The 21,206-nt window shown below is 33.5% G+C and overlaps 1 protein-coding gene across 1 annotated transcript in view; it reads right to left on the bottom strand.

Moving 5' to 3' along the window:
• Window positions 1–21,206, bottom strand: part of LOC308653968 (multidrug resistance-associated protein 1-like) — a gene marked incomplete at its 3' end in the record, with an annotated part of 95,598 nt that overhangs the window by 61,308 nt on the left and 13,084 nt on the right. Inside the window, exons 3-7 of the mRNA XM_081302737.1 lie at window positions 19,587–19,728; window positions 18,783–18,925; window positions 12,137–12,314; window positions 4,574–4,828; window positions 791–856 (exon numbers count right to left, since the gene is read on the bottom strand). Coding sequence (XP_081158863.1) covers window positions 791–856; window positions 4,574–4,828; window positions 12,137–12,314; window positions 18,783–18,925; window positions 19,587–19,728 — 784 coding nt within the window. The remainder of the gene's footprint in view (window positions 1–790; window positions 857–4,573; window positions 4,829–12,136; window positions 12,315–18,782; window positions 18,926–19,586; window positions 19,729–21,206) is intronic.

The following is a 21,206-nucleotide window of genomic DNA, read 5'->3' as shown; positions in this document are numbered from 1 at the left end:
CAGAAAGAAATTCCATATTGGCTTTGCAAATTTTGTCTTTTAGAGAATTCTGTAAAGCATAACCTATGTCATAATAAATGAAAATGTTGTGTGTATGTGTGTGTGTGTGTGTGTGTGTGTACACACACACACACATACATAGAAAACAGTATGAAAACATATATATATATATATATATGTTTATGAAAATGTTCATTAAAATTCTATAAAAATGATAGGGTTAGGGCTGTAGCTCAGTGTTAGAGCATTTGACTTGCATGTGTGAGGCACTGAGTTCTATCCTCAGCACCACATAAAAATAAATAAATAACGATATTCTGTCCATCTACAAGTGTGTGTATATATATATATATATATATATATATATATATATATATATATATACATACATATATATATAACTTTATAAAAATAAATGAAACCTTATGAACTTAAATAATTTCATAAGGATTCACTCATTATTTTGTGAAGAAAATGTTGGTGGCATGAGTGATATAGCTTGTTTCAACCCATTTTTTCACATAATTCTTTAAAATAAGTAATATTCTGTATCTTATAATACTTACATTTAGTTGTTGAGAAACGAAAATACCTGCATATTATTTGACTTTTCATTTTAATGCTATTTTAGCACAAATATTTCCATGTACCTCAAATCTGAAATCTATTCTCAGTAATTACACACGTGTCATCACTGTGAGACACAGAGAACATTACAAACTTTATTTATCAGTTAGCATGTTGGTATATTATAAATAGTCAAACTGAATGTAAATCTTGTTTATATTACCTTAATTCCGTGTAAGATTTCCTTGAGTAGTTTTATCTGTGTATCTTTGTTCTTTGTTTGGTTTTTCTGTTTAATGGAAAAATATCATACAGGGGAAAGGTTGTTTAAACTTTTGCTGATATGGCCACAGCTATTTTAAAAATACATTCTATTTCCTGTGTTTTATATAAATTTTATTTGAGAAAAGCATCTTACCAATACTTGAACAACATTCTTCTATTGCTAATGTTAGAAGATAGTTATAAATAGGTAAACTATATGCAGTCACTAATAGAATAAAAGCAGAATAAAATTGTAGAAAAAATTATTTAAATGTGAGTAATTCAGAATTTAATAATGAAGTAACACCTGCATTCTATTAAAAATGGAATAAATTTCCCAAAACTCTATCAAATCAAAAGTTCCAGAAATAAAAGCAAAACTCTCTATAAGTTTGAGAAGTTTTGGGAGAATTTGAGTACTTACAATGCATATTTTCCAATATTGGTGTTTATTTTTTTAAATACTATGTAAAATTATTTGAATATTGTATACTTTTTCAAATATGTAATGATTAAAATAACTTATATTTATTATTGTTTGGGAACCAAGATTCAAGAAAAATTTTCTTCATCTTGAAATGGGATACTATAAACAACTCTAATGTCAACTTTGATCATATAAACAACTTCTTAACTTGAACGATAATTATTAACCCAATAGCTAACATTGTACCTTCAAACCATTTGAATGTATTTCATCTTATGGTTTAAATCATGAGTTGGAATCAATCTTTCTATCTTTGTTTTCCTATCTCTAGTTTATACCTGTTTTTCTTACCCTCTACTCATCCTTTTATGTTATCTGCTACTACCTCAAATAACACCCATTATCTATTTCTCCCTTTGGACTTTGATATAAATTCTCTTTTTATAGTTTTTTCTTCTCTCTTTCTGTCTCTTCTTTTTTCTCTCCCATTTGACCAATAATTCTTCCTCTTCCCTTTTAGCCCTAACTTAAGGTTTTAGTAAGTTACTAAATTTAAAAATTTATTTTTTGACCTGTTCCAGAATTTATAGAAACCTATAAAATAGGTTTATACCTGAATTTGGGGAACTACAGGAAACAATTGCAATGAGGTTTTCTTTTGTTTGTTTTTTTCTTATGAAGTTGAATAGAATGAGGCTTGGCTCAGAAGTGATTACAGTAAATAGGACTCAGTGGAATCTCTTAAAGTGGTACTGATATTGGTATCAGCAGAGGTCACACATTGACTTAAAATATTGTAATCTTAATATTTATCCAACCCAGGGCTCTTGAGAAAAAGAAGCTCACAAAGTAGTCCTTCACTTAAAAGAAGTCAGAACTATACTGATAGATGAGTAGACATATAAACAATATGAAAAAGCAAGGGGAAAAAACATGCCAGATAGTCCATAATGCTTTAACAGCAGACTTCATTGACACCATGGTGGAAAATATGCCAGAGAAGTACTTTAGAAAGTTCATAGTTAAGCTGTTCTATGAACTAAAAGAAGATGTAAGGAATAAAATCAGAGAGAAATTATAGGAAGTGAAAGATCACTTCAAATAAAGAGGTAGAGATTCTTAAAAAAGAACCAAACAAAAATCCTCAAAATGAAGTAATCAATAAATCAAATTAAAAGTCCAATGGAAAGCATCACCAATAGATTAAACTACTTTGAAGACAGATTTTCAGACCTCAAGGACAGAGTATATAGCTGAAGTCTCTGAAATACAAACTAGAAAATGTGTTATATATGCACAATGGAGTATTACTCAGCCACAAAGAAAAATGAATTTATGGCATTTGCCAGTAAATGGATGGAACTGGAGACTATTATGCTAAGTGAAATGAGCCAATCCCCAAAAGTCAAAGGTTGAATATGTCCTCCAATATCCAGAAGCTAATTCAAAATAAGACGGGGGGCATGTAAAAAAAAAGAAGAAAGATCAATGGAGTAGACAAAGGGGAATGAAAGGAAGGGAGAAGAAATGGAGGGATGGGCTAGGGAAAGACAGTAGAATGAATCTGATCTAACATTCCTATGTACATATATGAATATAAACAGAATCTCACCATCATGCACCTCCACAAGTCACTAACTTAAAAAAAAGTAAACTAAAAATAAATGGCAGAAAGATCAGTATAGCAGAGTGAAGGAAACAGGAGGAGGGAGGGTAGGAGGGGAAGGGGAAGTACTGGGGACAGAATTAGAACAAACTATATTCCATGTTTTTATAATTATGTCAGAATGAATCCTATTGTCACATATAACTAAAAAGAATCAATATTTTTTTTTAAATATAAAAAGTTTGTTACATTTTAAAAAATAATTAAAATATATTATTATTATGAGCAAGCATTATTCAAAACATTGTGTTTAATACTTCAGAATTATATCCTATTTTCTAGTTTTCATCTTTATAATTAGCCATCCTTTATTTGAAAATTTTAGAAAAACAAAAAAATATTTAACTTTCTATCACTTAAATTATTTAAGTAAGTAAAACATTTCCCTCTCCCATACATCTAATTCTACTCTATGGGTAATAAGAGACTCTTCCTTTTTCTCTAGATGATTTTATAGTTAAACAAATAAATATGTAGTTATATATTTTCATTTACTTATTTCTATCACACACATGTGCATGAGTATGTTTATGTTGTGAAGACTGGAGTATCATTATGTAGACATATGTATGTATATGTATATAGTAGTCCCCAACTTTGTATCAGTGATTTCTCTTTGAGTGATTTTGATTACCAATGGTCAACAGAGGTCTAAAGATATTAAATGGAAAATTCCAGAATGAAATAATTCATAAGTCTTAAACTCAGAGCAACATGACAAAACCTCTTGTTCTCATCCATTCTGTCCTGTTAGGATGTGAATCCTTGCTTTGTCCAACATATCCATGCTTTGTAGACTACATGCCTGTTAGTCACTTGGTAGCCTTCTCATTATCAGTTTGACTGTCAAACACTAGCTGTGTTCATGTTCAGGTAACCTTATTTAATGCATGGAATCATCTTTCTCTCTCATTGCAGTGTGATTTCCTTCAGCACAGTGAACTATGCTGTTTCTCTCTTCCTGTAGTACAGCATAATAGTACACACTGTCTGACACCCCATGGGTGTCAATAGACTTTCTATCAATATATGGATATTGATAGAAAGATGAAAAATTGAATGTAAGGAAAGAGTGTCAAAATTAGTTCTGTGAAAAATTTACTGTGCATTCACTCTTTGCTCATTCGAGCACGTGGGCCCTTTCCACTCTTCAGACAACCGAGAATACCCACCTCCAGCCTTTGCACTTATCGTTCCCTTCACTTGGTTTATCTTTTTCTGAGACATCCACACAGATGTCCAACCATTTGTTAACATACCATTTCCTTCCTGAGAACTTTCCTCTTGCATATATGGAGGTCTCTTTGCTCCTCTATCACCTTATCTTGACTATTTTTATGCATATACATCTTACTATGTATCTATTTAATACCCACTTGATGTCTGTCTCCCCCCACAAGCCTCACGAGACTTGGAACTTTTCAGTTCCTCTCACTACTGCCCTTTCTGTGTCTAGAGTGGTGACTGGCACAGAATAGGTGCCTCATCAATATGGGTTAAATGAATTAGTGAATGATAAATCTGAGCGGTTTCCATTGATAACCTTTACTTTTCATAATTATAGAATTAGCCAGATGACTATTGTCAACTCAAGTGAGAAAACTCAGCTTCTGTTCAGCACACATAACATGAGGCAGTGATTTTCTTACCTTCAGCTTTTTTATTCTAATGGCAACAAGAGCATTTATTGGTAATACAAGAAAAAGGACTGCCACTCCTGCTAACACTGCAGGACCCAGTTCTTGCCAAAGAAGAAAGACGGCCATCAGGATTTGGAAAGGGGCTGACCAGAGGACACTGAGGTTGGCTGTCAAGTCCATGAGCTGCTGGGCATCTGCTGACATCAAGTTGATAATTTCCCCAGTGGAAAACTTTTTGTGAGAAACATTTGATAAATGTAGGGCCTGTAAAATGAGAAATAAACTATTTTAGAATTCTTTAAGTTATGGGACATCTTGTTATCAAACAATGGTAAGTTTTATTTATCAGTCATTAATATATTTAAGAAAACATGACTTTTAAGTGAGGAGTTATAATTTTGATTAAATGCGTAGTTTTGGAATCAACTGCATAATGGTAGAGAGTAACATCCGGTTCATAAGACAAGAAGGACCCTCTATAACTATTTTCTTTAATTACAAAACTGAAAAAGAAATCTGTTCTGAATATATTGAACTCTCTTCCATTTCGTGCCACCTCCATAAAGCTAAATGTAACTGATAAAAAAATACACACATAAATCAATGAATATCTAATGAATACTGGTGAGCAGTCTTATTACTGAAAAAAACCCATAATCCCAATTATTAAGATGATTACAATCTAGTTGGGGAACTGTATTCATATATATACATCCACATAGGCCAATTCTAAGTGTAAAAGCAACTATAAAGGGTTTTGGAAACAAAGAGGCATAAGACTAAAAATACTTCATGGAGCAGATACATCTTTTCTTCCAAGGCCCAATTCTTAATTTTCACCTGTGTATACTATTTAATATTTGTATATCAAATTCAGTATTCCCATGCAAATATATTGGTACCATTTTAAGGATTCTAGTAGAAATGCATTTATTTAATTCCCACTCACTTAAAATTTCCAGTGAGATACATAAATAACTAAAAATAGTGGAAGATTTGTATTTGCACTGGAAACCAGGCAGAGGCCTATTTACATATCTAATATTTTATGAAATTTTCACTACATTGATTTAAAAGAAACAAGACTGAGAGTTGAGGCTACCAAGAATAATGGGGTACAAGAAGCAAGCAAAATACATTTTTTAGTAAGTTAATAATACAAAAAGAAAGCCCACCTGGCAGGTCTCACAGTGAAACTTACCCAACATTGCCTACCTTCAAGCAGAGGGATTAAATGCAAGGTGGGTTTGGGTAGGGGGCCAGAGGGACTGCACAGCCCTGGGACTTTCACAAGGCTCCACCAGCATCCCCACAGGCTTGGGCTCTATGACTGTCCTCTTTACTAGTCAGTAGCAAACATATCTCCAATCCTGCACCACAAATTGGAGACATTTTTACTACTGACTATTAAAGAGGACTGTTGTATTCAAGATAACATAAAATGACTATTGCCACATGAGAAGAAAAGGGAAATCATTATTTACCAGTTAAACTTCCAGTCATATTTATTCCAAATATTGCTTTTTAACTCCCCTCTAGTAAGTTACTGACTAATGACAAGTAAACCAGTAGAAATCCAAGCACACTACTCATTTGAATAAGAGCATAATAATTCATAAGCTCAATCCATTGATCTTGAATAGAATCCTCCCCCAATTTACAATTATAAACAAACATAGGCTCTTTTTCTCCCTGTTTTTCTCAAATACTCACTTAGTGTTTATGAAGATATTAAAAGTTTGTAGTTCAAAACAAGTAAATTATCCAAGGAATCAAATAAATGCCCTGCTACTGGGAAAAGATATTATGATAAACATAAGAAAATAGTTGACTATCTCCTTATTATCTTTGTAGATAAAAAAATAGGATACCTAGCAAAAATGAGTAAAAACATGAAATTTTTCCATATATGGAGTACAACTATCAAATTTTATAAAAACATAATGGAAGCATCCAAAGTCCAAATAGATAATACTTTAAAATGGAATTTGTAAATGTTAGAGAAGTTAAAAAACTTTCCCCAGAAATTAGAGAAAACATACTTTGAATCACAAAGAACTTGTATTGATGGTGTATTTTTTCAATACTTTTGCTCATGAACTATTATTAAGTGAATCATATATTACTAAGTAAACAAGATTAAAAAATAAATATTGAAAGAAAATATATCAGTGATTATTTTTTGGAGTTAGAATAGATGCTGTTTTCTCCTTCATATTTATGTACTTTCTTCAATGAACAAAATAATCTTTAAAAATTAATTGATGAATAGTGTTCAGCTGCATTTTACATTTTCTTTATCATTTATGTCTTGTATGATATTTAGTTTGTTTCTACATTTTGGTTATGGTGAATAGTTGTCTAATGAATACAGATATAAATGTGTCTTTGAGATACTGATTTTATTTTATTTTATTTTATTATTTTATTTTTTTATTGATTGTTTATTTTTATTTTTATTTTTTTTATTGGTTGTTCTAAACATTACAAAGCTCTTGACATATCATATTTCATACATTAGATTCAAGTTGGTTATGAACTCCCAATTTTACCCCAAATACAGAGATACTGATTTTAATTCTTTAGATATATATATCCAGAAGTAGGAGTCAGATTGCTGGGTGGCATGGCACCTCTTTTTTTGGGGGGAGGGGGTAAGGGAATACCAGGGACTGAACTCAGGGGCACTCAACCACTGAACCACATCCCCAGCCCTATTTTGTGTTTTATTTAGAGAAAGGGCTCACTGAGTTGCTTAGCATCTCCATGTTGGCTTTGAACTCCAGATCCTCCTGTCTCAGCCTCCTGAACCACTGGGGTTACAGGCACAGCTCCTTTTTAAGCCTTTGGAAGAATCTCCACATTATTTTCCATACTGCCTGCACCATTTTGCATTTCCACAACAGTGTACCAGGGTTCTGCTTTCCCCACATTTTTGCCAAATCTTGTCTGTATTTTTGCTTTTTGATATTTTAGTAGTAGTCATTTTGGCAGGCATGAAGGAAGGTATTGACATGGTTTTGATTAGTATGTTCTCATGATAAGGAAGATAAGCATTTTAAAATACTGTTTGGGCACTGTGTGTCTTCTTAAAAAAGAAGGAAATATATGGCAACATACATGAATCTTGAGGATATTATGTGAAATGAAATAAACCAAATTCAGAAAGATATGTGTTGATTCCACTTAAATACTGTATCTAAAAGAGTCAGATTCATAAAATCAAAGACTGGCATTGTGTTTACCAGAGGCAGAAGGGAGGAAAAACTGGGGAATACTTAACAAAGTTTCAATGTAGTAAGAGGAATAAGTTACAGAGATCTGCTATGCAATATTATATAGACAGCAACGTAATAAATAAGCAAAAGGATTCATTTTATACTTAAAATAGGTTAAGATGATAGCATTCATATTAAATACTCTGACAAAATTAAATTAAATAATTGTTTTCAGAATATTAAAGAAAAGACTAAAGGGCACCATATCATTTAATGTTATTTGCATGGCATTTCTAATATTAGGAGAACTGATTCTTTTTTCAAGATCTTTTATTCTGACAAATAAACCTTCACATTTCTGTAAGGGACAAAATTCACAAGCCATGAAGGACAATTCAGTTACCATTTACTGCTAAATTATACAATCAAAACTGCCTTTGTGTTACAGGAAACAATTTGAAAGAATACTGCAATATGCACCACAATTACAGTAGATCGTGCAATATGTCTAGAATTGTCTGGTAGAATTTAATCTAATGAAAAAGAGAAAGTGTGATTGAGATAAAAAGAAAGGATCTTATCTTTAAAATCTAAAATAATTTGAAAAGTCCAGACATTTATAAATATCCTTAAAGTCAAAATTGAAATTAGCCAACATATATTTGTATCATAATTACTTTTTTTCTAAGAAAGTTCCTCCAAGCTCCCCAAGTTTTAGGTTTTTAATCCATACACACACACACACACACACAGGCATAATTGTGTGGCTCATCTCTTCCAAAACTTCATTTATTCCACCTATTATTACAATAGAAGCGATCCAGATGAACTAGATAGAGTTTTAAGCTTCCCAAACCCCTCCTAACTAACTGGAAATATCTTCATTATCGATGAATTCAATTCACTAATATTTAATTTTATCCATTTATGATAAAACTTGTTTTGCAATTTCACCTCTCCCTTTACTGTTTTTTGCTGTATCCATTGCTAAGGCCCTTCTTCAAATCTTTAACTATTGCAATAGTTCTATGGTTTTTCTTCTCTCTACCCTATCTGTTTTAAATCTTTTCGTTTCGAGTATCCCCCCTGTGGTTCAACTGCATCCTAAGTTCTTATATAATGCAAATACATTTTCACAATATAGTCTTCAAGGTTGTTCAATTTTGTTTCAACAAACAATCCCTTCTTTCTGTCAATATTATCTCTCCCCATCATACTATATAGGAAAAGTGTCAACCCAAATTAACCTACTTACCATATTCTGAGCAAGTCTTATATTTGTTTCCACCTTTTTTTCATGTTATTGCTACATAAAAGACTTTACCTCATGACATTCATCCTACTGACCCACATTTGTATATTGACCATGAAACGTTTTTCTGACTTTGCTAGCTGGAAGCCATACATATCATGCAAAGCTGAAAGGGCCCTATATTCCCATGATCCTCAAATGCAAGTATGAGGCATGAACTTAAAAGTGTAACCTTAACATTTATGGGAATTTGTTCTTCTTCAGTTCCTTTATATGCCAACAACTATGCCAGGATTCTCTTGACTCAAAGTGCAGGGTTTAGATTGTTGTCCACCCTTCTTGTTGTCCACCCTTAAATGCAATATCTCTACTTTACAGAGTGCAACTAAATTTTATCAGTTTTATTTGTATTTTATAACTTCTATAAATAAAGTAAGATAAAAAATTTAAGCTACTCAGGGAGACATTCTAAATATTGTACTTTCCAAAATGGTAGCCACTAACCAGGTATGGTTAGCAAATTTAAAGTTAAATTAATTAAAATTAAAAATTCACTTCCTTAGTTATACTAAGTTATACTAACAGTCACTTTCGAATCTTCGACATCCATATGTGACTAGTAGCTACCATATTGCACAGTGTAAATGTAGAACAATTTTAGAAACACAGAAATTTCTATTGGATGGTGCTTAATGAAGGAATACACCCCGAGTGCCCACACTAAGCCCAGGACTAATTGACGCTGCTTTTGAGTCATGTCTTTTTCTGAGTCTTTATGAATTCTCATGGAACCTGCACCTATAAACCAAAGAATAAAAAAAAAAATCTGAGTTTAGAGACCCATAGATTCTTAAAGTGACCAATGTAAGGAGACTCATGTTCTTCACTGAGAACCTAAAAATAATATTCCCTGAACTATATTTCAAATAAAGAATAGTTATGTGAATGACACAGAACAAGTGAGTCCTGCCAGCTCCACTTTTTGTCAAGCAAAGGATCTGAGACCAGCTTTACTCAACTCTATTAACAAGATCCTAATGAAATAGATCCAGTTTCAAGTTAATATAGGTCATCTGGGGTCTGCTGGGACAGTCACTTGAAGATATCTAAATATGAAATAAATCACAATCCCAAAACCTGTAAAGAAGAAAGGAAATTTATCTATTCCAATTAACCCCAAGGAGAGAGATTTGTGTTTCCTACCAAACTTTAGTCACTACAGCAGAATCTACTGAAGAGGCATGATGTAATCCTTTGATCCTTTAGTAACCTTCATTCTTTAACAATCTCATAGGAGCCATAAGGGATTTCCCTTGGAGTCACTGTTCCCACTTATTTCCACAGACTTTCTGTCCTTGAAATGGACTCATCCCGGATACTTGATTTTCCTTTTTATTTTGGACACTTTGCTTTAATTTCTACTGCACTCCCCTTCAATTAAAGACTATTTTTAGAGAAATGTTAGGTTCACGGCAAAACTGAGAAGAAGGTAGTTCTGATAGAGTGTCTCTCCCCACACAGGCACGGCCTCCCCTATTGTCAACATTTCTGGAGTAGGACATGAGGTGTGACTGATGAACACACTCTGACACATCATTATCACCAAAGCCCATAGTTTACATTAGATTTCAACCTTGTGTTGTACATGCTATGGGATAGGACAAATGTGTGACATAGTCACCAGTATAGTGTCATAAAGAGCAGCTTCATTGCCTAAAACTTTTCTGAGCTCTGCCTTTTATGCTTATAAATCCACCCTCTTTTGCTTCTGCTCTTTCAGGGCAATTGATACTTTTATGCTTGTAAATCTACTCACAACCCACATCTAAACACTGAGGCTTTAGTCACTGAATAAAATCCTGTTCTGTAGAGACTGTACATCAAAAGTCAAGTGGCAGCATTTAAACAGTTCCTAGATTCTTTTGTATCTCTCCTGCATGTTTGGATTCCTCTGGAATTATGATAGGACAGTCTCTCTGACCCCAGTTTTGGGCTGAACTATATATCTCTGCTACAATTTCATTTAACATTTACTGATTCAATGGGTCCTGGGTTATTTTAGGTTGTATAAAACCACTCTATGTCCCCATTTGACCCAACAGGATGAAATAGCCTATAATGCCTCTTGGCCAGCTCAATCTAAATTCTAATGCTTCCTTTTACTTATACAAGTTCGATAGGTTTCTAAAAGACTCTTTCAAGACTTTGTGTGAAAATTTCCCTAACTATATACAACCCTTGTAGATTTTCTGCTTATTTGATCTATTTAGTTCCACATACTATGTATGCTAACATTTCTTTCCAATTTCTTGAAGGCTTCTTTGTTCATTCATTTATTCATTTATTTACTGAGCCATTCAGCATTTATAAAAATATTAAAAAATCATATCTTAGATGATAAGGACACAACAGGCAGATGCATTTCTGTTCCAGATCTTGAAGCACCCAGAATTTACAGGAGGAGCACAAAGAAAGAACAAAACACAACCGCTGATTGAATAAATGGCTGATAACTAGGGGAGGGAGGAAACTCTTTAATTGTTGATAATTAAGATATAAATAAAAGGCTTTGTATAGAAACAAGGTGGTGTTTAAAACAGTATTTTCTGAAAAGGACAAATCAAACTTTAAGTCTGAGGAATGAAACTTAGGATCAAAGAGAGGGAAGCAATTATTGCACAAAGCAGGATGGATTTGTTGCATTAAAAAAAAGTGAGCAGTGGAGTCAGACAAAAGTAGAAAGAATTACAGTGAAAAGAAGAAATTTTATGGATGCTCAGATATACAATCAGGAAAACATTCAATTCCATTTGCTTTTGGAGGAGGAGTTAAGTGACATAACAGTAGACAAAGAAACCATTTAGTTTCCCAGTTGAAGGCTGTCTAGAAGTTTTAGGACAATAGGGAGAGGGAGAAAATCCCCTAGGGAAATTAATGCAACCAGATTGATGAGTCAGTTCTGTATTGGAGTAAAACAAATGTTCATGTAAAGGACACCTTAAGCACTTTTCAATATATTCCACTACTTTCCCAGTTCCATTATTGTAAATCATAACGAGAGAGCAATCCACTTAAAGTTGGGAAATCCTTGAATATTTTTACCTTTTTGTAGATCAGTCCAGTTACAGCTGTTTTTATTTTTGCTGAGGTGAGCAAGCTAAAACGTTGATACTGCTGAAGGATCAAGTTTTGGGAAAAGGCTACAGCAAAAAGTGCAACTGCATAACCATAGCCAGTCCAGCTGGAATCTGGGGTGTGTTCACAGAAAATGATAATTTGCCTGGATGTCATAAAAATTGAGAAAAGGGAAGAAATGTTAAATACCTGAAGTGGTTAAATGCTTGTGAGAGTTAGGTATTGTTAACACCACACACACACACACACACACACACACACACACACACCTGTATGTTCTTCTGTACCTGCTCAATTTGGTGTCCTTCTCTTTCTTTGTTTTTTAAAGTCATGCATTAGATGACAAAGTAAATAAAATCATCAATTACTATCACAGGCAGGTGGGTATGAGGTTATTTTCTGGTTTTCATATGATAATGTCATCAAATAATTAACTCTTCTAATATGACTTCATCAGAATGTTGAGTCAGATACATTAAAAAGCAAACTTTTTTTTTCTTCAAAATGATGCATTTTGCCAAATGTAGGAAAACACGAAAATCAGAACTCAAGAAGTGGTATTTTAGGATGAAACACAGATGTCTTATTTATTTGTTTATTTATTTTTGGTAATATTATTTATTTATTTATTATTTGGCAGAGCCCCTTTACTACTGCGCAACATCCCTATTTCTTTTTATTTTGAGATAGGACCTCAATCTTGTGATCCTTCTTCCTCAGCCTCCTGATTTTCCAGAATCAAGGGCATGCACCACCATGCCCAGCCACAGACACCTGTATTAAAGACTTGGTTTATGTCTCATCTTTTATTGATACTTTTATCCATATCCAGTTTCTCTCTTCTCTACATTTTCTCACTTTCTCAAGTTTGATTGTGACCAAAACTTAGTCATGATCATTACTGCCAAGGAGATAGTGAAATAGTGGGGACAGTTCTAATCGTAACTATCTTGTAACTATCTTGATTGGCTTTTGTCTTTCAGTTGTAAATATTGATTAAGATTCAGAGTGCCTTATATCCACTGTTGATAACATTTACATGTGGTCTTATCCTGTTTTATAGCATCTACATGACTAAAGATAATAACTTTAAAAGACTACATATATTCCACATAACTGTGAAAACAACATGGGCATATGGAATGAGATAGTATAAATTAGTACATCATTTATTTTGCAGACCCACAGTTCTTGGTTTATTTAAGTGGTCCCTTCTAATTCATAGGTAAAATGCATAATATTAGAAGTTGTATAAATATATTATTTTCATTGTGAACTTAGGAGATACAAAAATGGTCTTTATCATCCAATAGCTATCTTGAATGAATTTGTAAGTTATATAACCAGAAAAATAAAGCATATGTAATTAGGTAAAATCATATCTAAATATTTCTAAAAGAATAATAAATTTAAAAACTCACTCTTTATATAGCTTAATAATTAAGGTGGCAGATAAAAATAAATTTCTAAGAGTTGATCTCTTATATTGACAGTTTGAACTGTTAGTGGATGTGTTGCTCAAATTGCTTTATAAACCAAGGACTTCAAATATTAATGCTATTAAAATCAGCGTTTAGAATAATATATATGTATATATGTGTATGTGTGTTTCTAAAACTAATATTAAAACTTCTTGAAAATTATTTGGGGCATTATATATTCTCAGTGACATTTTTAAATTATTCCATTTCCCAGAGGGACATACTAATAATGGGAGTTTCTTAACTGATCTCTTAGCTGAATTTCTTAACTGATATCTATTGGGTGCCATCTACTAGAACAATAAATTATTTTTGCAAAGGCAGTTTAACAAAATGCCTTTTGGGTCTCTGAATAAGATTCCCTGAAAGAAGAGCTCTAGTATTCCTATTATAAACATAGCTCTCATTAACCTTTTGATTTTTTTCATAAAAACCAAAAAAACTAAATGTTTATCACCAGGTACCACACAGATTCTACACATTAATTATGAAATATTAAAAATAATATGTGCTCCAGATATGGTAAAATCCATAAAACTATTTGTGATATTAGATATAAACATTCATTTTATGTTTGGCTGATGTTAGAATAAATTCCATAAAGAGGGATAAAGAGAAAGTACAATAATCCAAAAAGAAAAACATCTCTTCTACTAGCAAATTAACAAAAGCATTATTTTATATGCTTGGTCACACATATGTGTCATAATCATATGACAGAGTGCCCTCATCTTTAAAAATAGGCCTCTCCCTAACTTTTCCTTATCAACAAAAAAATATATATATCTCAAAACTAGCTCATAAATTCAGCTCTGCTGAGTCTAAATCATATTCATGCAAACTCATAAAAACTCATTCTTTCTGATTACTGAGTTGCTCCTCAGTGTAGAAATTTTAACGTTATTCAGTTACTGTAGAATGAGAATCTCTGGGAAAAGTGTAACTTTGCTGATGTCCATTTATTCAGTATGCAATTCAGGAAATGTGTTGGGGCTCTATGTGCCAGGTTTATGGCAGTGGCTGAAGAGTGAATAAACCTGGAGGAGCCTGTTGTCTAGGCAGGGACAAAGGCTGACTCATTTCAATGCAATATTAAAATTTCTGTTTTGCAAGTGTGGTCAAGTACGTGTGTTGCAAGAATGTGTCACAAAATTAGAACATTCTCTATCTCACAGGCCTTCTTTCATAGTACAAATTTTGGGAGAATACAGAGACACTGACATGCTATAACACATTATTATTTTAGGAGAGACTGTGGCCATAGTGAGATTCTCTAATGACTTTCTTGAGCAGAAGTCATTGGTAAATGGGAAGAAAGAGATGGATAACTGGCCATTCCCAGCCATCTTAGCCCAGGTGTCTGAGTTAGGAAGGTAGGCAGCTATCTGGGATATTCCAGTACCAGCAAAGAGGAAGAAGAAACAAGGTCACCCAGCCAACACCCAGAACCAGGGCACCAGACATAACATCTCCATTTGTCCAGCTGTTCAAGACACTGAGCTGTGAAGTAGAGAAAAGCAATACTTGCCTGAAGTTCTGACCCTCCAAATTATGAGATTAATGAAACTTCTGTGTTATGTCATTAAGTTTTGACATGGCTGATTTTGCCACATTAGATAACCAAAGCAGGGCAGGAGAGGAAGAAGATGGTGCTAAATGCCTGTGATAAGGAGCTTTCTCTTCACACACAAGGAAACTGTACAATCACTCTTGGCATATACTGAGGTGAGGAACAAAGACGTGGAAGAAAGACATCTTTTATTGTGTCTGGGGGTGAGTGGTTTAATCCAGGGTACATTTGGTTTATATTTCTAAATAAAAGGAAGTGAATTTTAGGGGGATATCATAGGAACAGTTTTCTGATAGTGATGCACACCTTCTTCTTGGGCTTCCTGATGCCATTCTTTCTTTCTTTTATTTATATTTTTTTATTTCTTCATTTTTTTATTGGTGTATTACAGTTGTATATATTGATGGGATTCACTGTTACATATGTGTGTACACGCACACAGTATTGACACCATTCTTTCTTGGTTCTCTACTTTCTACACTAGTCATTCGTTCTCAATATCCTCTGGTAGATTTCTTCATCTTCACCAACTGTACGCATTGGAATAGCTGATGGCTTTGTCCATGGACATCTTTACTTCTCGACATGTATGCTAACATAGCCTCATCCAGAACAGTGGCTGGACCCCCACCCCAGTCCAATTCAGAATAATCCCAGTTTAATCACTGGTGCCTCCACCTTTCCCTATTCCAGACTTGTATGGAGAGTTGCTTACTCAACCTTTTAATCTAAATTGCTGTGTCAGGAATACCCAAGACCATTCAATGATTCATTAGGAGAACTTACAGCACTTGGCATGCAGTCATAAACACAGCTGATTTATTATGGTGAAAGAATACAAAGCAAAATCAGCAATGAGAAAAAATGTGCATGAGTTGAAGTCCAGGGGAAAACAGGCACAAGCTTCCAAAGTTCCTTTTTCTCTTTCAGCAAAATCACAAAGAACACACTTAATTCCCCCAGCAACTAATACTAGTGTGAAATATTTTCTACCAGGCAAATTTGGTGGAAAATCAGTATGTAGGGTGGTTGGTCCAATATTTTTCCTTTTTCTTAACCCACATCAAAATTCTAGACTCTTAGAAGGACAGAAGGTATTTGGCACAATTAACTATAACAACTGTTTTAATATAATTGAACCACTTTCTATCTGTCCAGGTAGTGAGAACCCTCTTGAAATCTCAGCTCCAGATGTCAGAAACAGACCACTCCCACAAGCACGCCTTCTGGAGTGCATAGTCAGGCCTGCTATGTCAATTCTTTCTTGCACAATGGTTAATAGATATTTCAAATTTAAAAAGTCCTAAAGCAAACTCAATTCCCTATTCTAGTCTTTCCTGAGTATTCATAATACACAGTGACTTTGTTACCTTCTGACTTAAGTTTAAAAAAAAATACTCTGAAGGCATTCTTGATACCTCTCCTCCTCCCTCAACCTACATTCTAACCATCAGTATGTCCTCTTTTGTCTCCACTTCTAAACCAGAGCCAGACTCTGACCACTTTTTATCACTTTCATCACCACAGCCTATTTGAAGCCACCACTCACTTTTGCCTGCATCACATCAATGGACACTCAACTGGTGTTCCTTCTGATCCTCTTCCTCTTCCTTACATGATTCTCCACACAGTAGCCAGAGCGATCACAGAAAAACTTGAGTCTAATCACTTTCTGTCCTTGAAATCTTCCTAAGGCCTCTCTTCTAACTCTCTCCATCATCTTTTCACAAAGGCCCTTCAAGATCTCCTGACTCACTCTGAGCCTTTCTGACCTTAATCTTATCACTTTTCCTCTCAGCCTTCTTCTGCTCCAGTGTCACTTGTCACCTTACAAGTCCTCAAAGATAACAAACTATGTCCTTAGCTCTTACCTTTTCCCTTCATGTAACCTCAAATTACAACAGATATTGTCTTGGTTAACTTTCTAACTTCTTTCAGGACTTTGCTCAAATGTCACCTTATCACCAATGTCATCTTCAATCACCTAATAAATCAAATAGAAATTTACAGTCCCTCATTTGGCTTTGTTCTTCTACTTTCCTAAGCACTGATGATTTCTAAATATTGTTTATGTTTATTCATTTGTTTTTTCTCAAATCATCCTAAGTGTCAGAATGGAACTTTGTTTTGATTTTTGTTCTATCCCTATAGAACACTGTCTACCTAGAACAGTGTTTGGCATATAATAGATACTCAATTAATATTGGATAAATATGCTCCTGGAAATTATCTGAAATTCAGGTAACTCATGATTAATTATATTTTCATGAATTAAATGACTAAATTGTTTTTAAAAACTCTAACTAGTTTGAAAAACTATGTATCTTCAATGCTAAAATAAAATAACAGGTTAATAATAAATGTTTTCTTCAAATAACAGAAGTAAGGTAATTACTCCTTTAAAAATGTGGTACACAATCAAGGCTTCAAGTTCATTGCCTTTAATCCCTTGTAGGCAGATATTATAGAAATGCTTTAAGATAGATATTATAAAAAATCTTTGAGAAAAAATATATATACAAAGATATATCTACAAATATGTACATGTTAATTAGTAGTGATGTATATATATATATGTGTGTGTGTGTGTGTGTATACATCACTACTATATATTATTATTATATATATAATCTGACATAGTCATTATATATTAGTACCTTGGTTGATAAAGTTGAATTCTCAAAAGACCACAGCTAAAAACAAATATCAAAAGCATCTATCACTGCATTTTATAAACATACATTCAAACTATTTTTCAAGCATTCAATCATTACCCTGGTAGTTTTTAGCTATGTGGACTAGGCAAATTAGTTAAACCTTTCTGTTTCTATGTTGTAATCCTAGGTGTAAAAATACATGCTACTTCCTTGTTGGATGTTGTAAAGGTTAAGTAAGCTAATTAATAGAACTTTAATTTCATGCTTTAACTTGATTTGGTGAAGGAATACCCAGATAGCTGATAGTACAATTTTCCATGAGGGAGTTCCTAGAAGAGATTAGCATTTTAGTTAGTAGACTGATATTGGAAGGCCTAGTGTGTCATCCAGTTAATTGGTGGCCTATATAAAAAACAAAAATGAGAAAAGGGCAAGTTTGTCTTGTTTTCTGAGTAAAAATTACTATAATTCCCATTTCCTGTCCTTGAGTGTCTTACTTCTAGGTTCTCAGGTCTTTAGACTTGTACTGAATTACATATTGGCTTCCCAGATTGTGGAAATTTCTTGGTTTCCATAATTTCATGATACAATTCTCATAATTAATTCCCCTCTTATAAATCTGTCTGTCTATTTGGTCTGTTTCTCCAGACAACTCTGACAATACCACTAATACAAAGATTTTATAGCATCACTTACTACATTGTTGGCCTCAGTAAACACTGACTATAGTATCACAATTTATATTCACATCACAGATAATCTCAACACAGTGTTCATACAATAAATAAAATTCACAAAAAAAAAACTTTCCTACTCTTTTCTAGGAGAAATTTTATAGTGGAATATTTGCTTAGCATTTACCTGTGAGGAGAAAGTAAAGAAAAAACAATAAGCTTTCAACTTACTTCATTATGATTGGGCTAGTGAAGGACAAAATATCAGCAAACATTTTGAACAAAGCAACTTGAATCAGGGAAGACTTAAATGTATTCCACAATGCAGAGAGTAGAGATGGCTTCCTGGTATGGTCCTCTCTATGAAAAGATGCCTATGTAATTAAAGAGAATGGAAACAATGAGAAAATTGGACAGAACTAATATAAGCAAAAGTAAAATATAGATACAATATTACTACAAAATTAGCAATGCACTCCAAAGATAATAAGGCAACAGGGAAAGAATAAATTCAGTTAAGTTGAAAATGTGACCCATATCATTGGCATCCAGATGTACAGGTGTTAATAACACCAACACAACTTCATTTCCTCATCACTTTTTGAAATTATTTCATTAATATTAATACTGCCTTATCTCCGAGTTGCATTTTCTTTGGGGGATGTTATAAAAGGATATATGTGTGTATATATTATGTTATATATGGAAGATTTGCCCCACAAACTTGCTGTGGTCACAATGTGACTTACTTTGACCAATAGGTGTATACTATGAGATATAGGAGCCATCTTTGCCACCATGACTGACAAACCAAATATATACAAAGAGAAGAGATGATGAAAAATTTGAGTATAGAAATGGGTCACAATGACTACCAGTTGTGCTTATGAGAATGGTTTGTCACTGCAAATAATTTAGGGGATTTTTTTGGATTAATAACAATAATATCTCATATTTAGAAAAATCTTTATCTAACTTTACATAGTAGTTAACTTCTTGAGTAATTAATAAAATTTAATAATTAATTACCCCTACCTTTTGCCTGTCTTGATTCCTTAAAACTTCCTTCCTCCATTGCTTTTCAAAGATGGGACAAACAATGTAGGGAGAATCACTTTCATTTAGTTCAAAAAGATCCTCTCTTTCCAAAGGTTTCTTATAGCCTAAAATAATTATTCTAAAAATAAAATGGTAAGGTTAATAATTCAGCATAATCAGTAATTACTTTAAATAATTTTACATGCATTTATTTTACTCCCTGGGTTATAAATTGCTTTATTGATTAGGATAGAATGACTAGATTGTATATTTTAAAATTCGTACAACTTTAGTACAGAGTTAAATGATGTATTACAATTATTTGTAGTTTTTAAAATGGCTATTTAGACATTCAATAATTTAGTGAAATACCAACTTCATTACTCATCTTACATTTGGAAAATATACTACTCATGTATCTTACCTCCTTTACTGAAATATCAGTAGCAAACTTTTACAGTTAAGTTATTCACCCACTCATTCAAGAACCCACATTTGTTTTTTAGGCTTGTGCAGAGGAGAAATGGATCCACCCTTTGCGTTTGCAACTTTTTGCTATTCTGGTGGAAATTTATTTGCTTTTTGTGATTTGACTGTAGAGATTTTCCAACAGTATGTAGAATATCTGTCCTTAGCCCATAAACTTTGACCTTGGCTATATGACTTACTCTGACCGGTAGAATACCAGCCAATGTGAGAGTGCCATTTTTGAGTTGACACCTGAAGATGGCAAGTTTCTGCAAACCTCTTAGAGTTTGCATCCCCCTTCCTTCAAAGGGCCCAAGGGGCACCATAAACAATTCTGTGAGAACAGTGTGTCTAAATTGAAAGGCAGACAAACATGCACAATCTAGTCAGACCAGAAAACTTATTGTGGGAAATAATGAACTGCACATTCCCTCAGCAATCCTTCTGTTCTACCATCTTCCTGCTAATAGAAATCTTACATTATTCAGTTGAAAGTCTCGTGAACTCGGGGACAGCCCATATTCCAGTAGCTGAATTATGGATTATGGTTGGTCTAAAGTAGTCCTGGAAATCCCATTACACTTTACTTGGGGTTAGGAACATAACTAAGTAGTTATGGCTAATTATACTGAAACAAAAATATGCTGGGGAGAAATTTTGATTTCAAAAGAAACTATAAAACTTGAAGCAGAGAAATATTTTGCTACCCCTTTCCTTCTGCTTACTCTTGTTCACATACTGAAGAAATGATATTCTGATATAGAACCTGCTATGGTTTGGATGTCCTCTCCAAAACTTATCTGGAAATGTAATTGCCATTGTAACGGCATTAAGAGGGGGACCTTTAAGAGGTGGTGAGGCAATGTGGATCAAGTCATCCTCATGAAAAGGATCAACTTGTTGGAGGGGTAAGTGACTGAGGGAGGGAGTGGACAAGAGGGTGAGATCTACTGATTTCCTGTCACCTGTTTGTTCATTGGCTTTTCACCAAGCCTGATGCAGCATGGAAACACTAACAGCACAAAGGCCATGCTTGGAATCACCCAGCTTTCACCACTCTGACAAGTTAATTTCCTTCCCTAAGAATTTATGCAGTCTGAGGTATTTGGTTATAGAACTAGGAAGTGGACTAAGACACTACCTTTGCCA

The sequence above is a fragment of the Spermophilus citellus genome (assembly GCF_964194105.1).
Source record: "Spermophilus citellus genome assembly, chromosome: 7".
NCBI lineage: Eukaryota > Metazoa > Chordata > Mammalia > Rodentia > Sciuridae > Spermophilus > Spermophilus citellus.
This window is presented reverse-complemented; position numbering and strand designations above follow the sequence as displayed.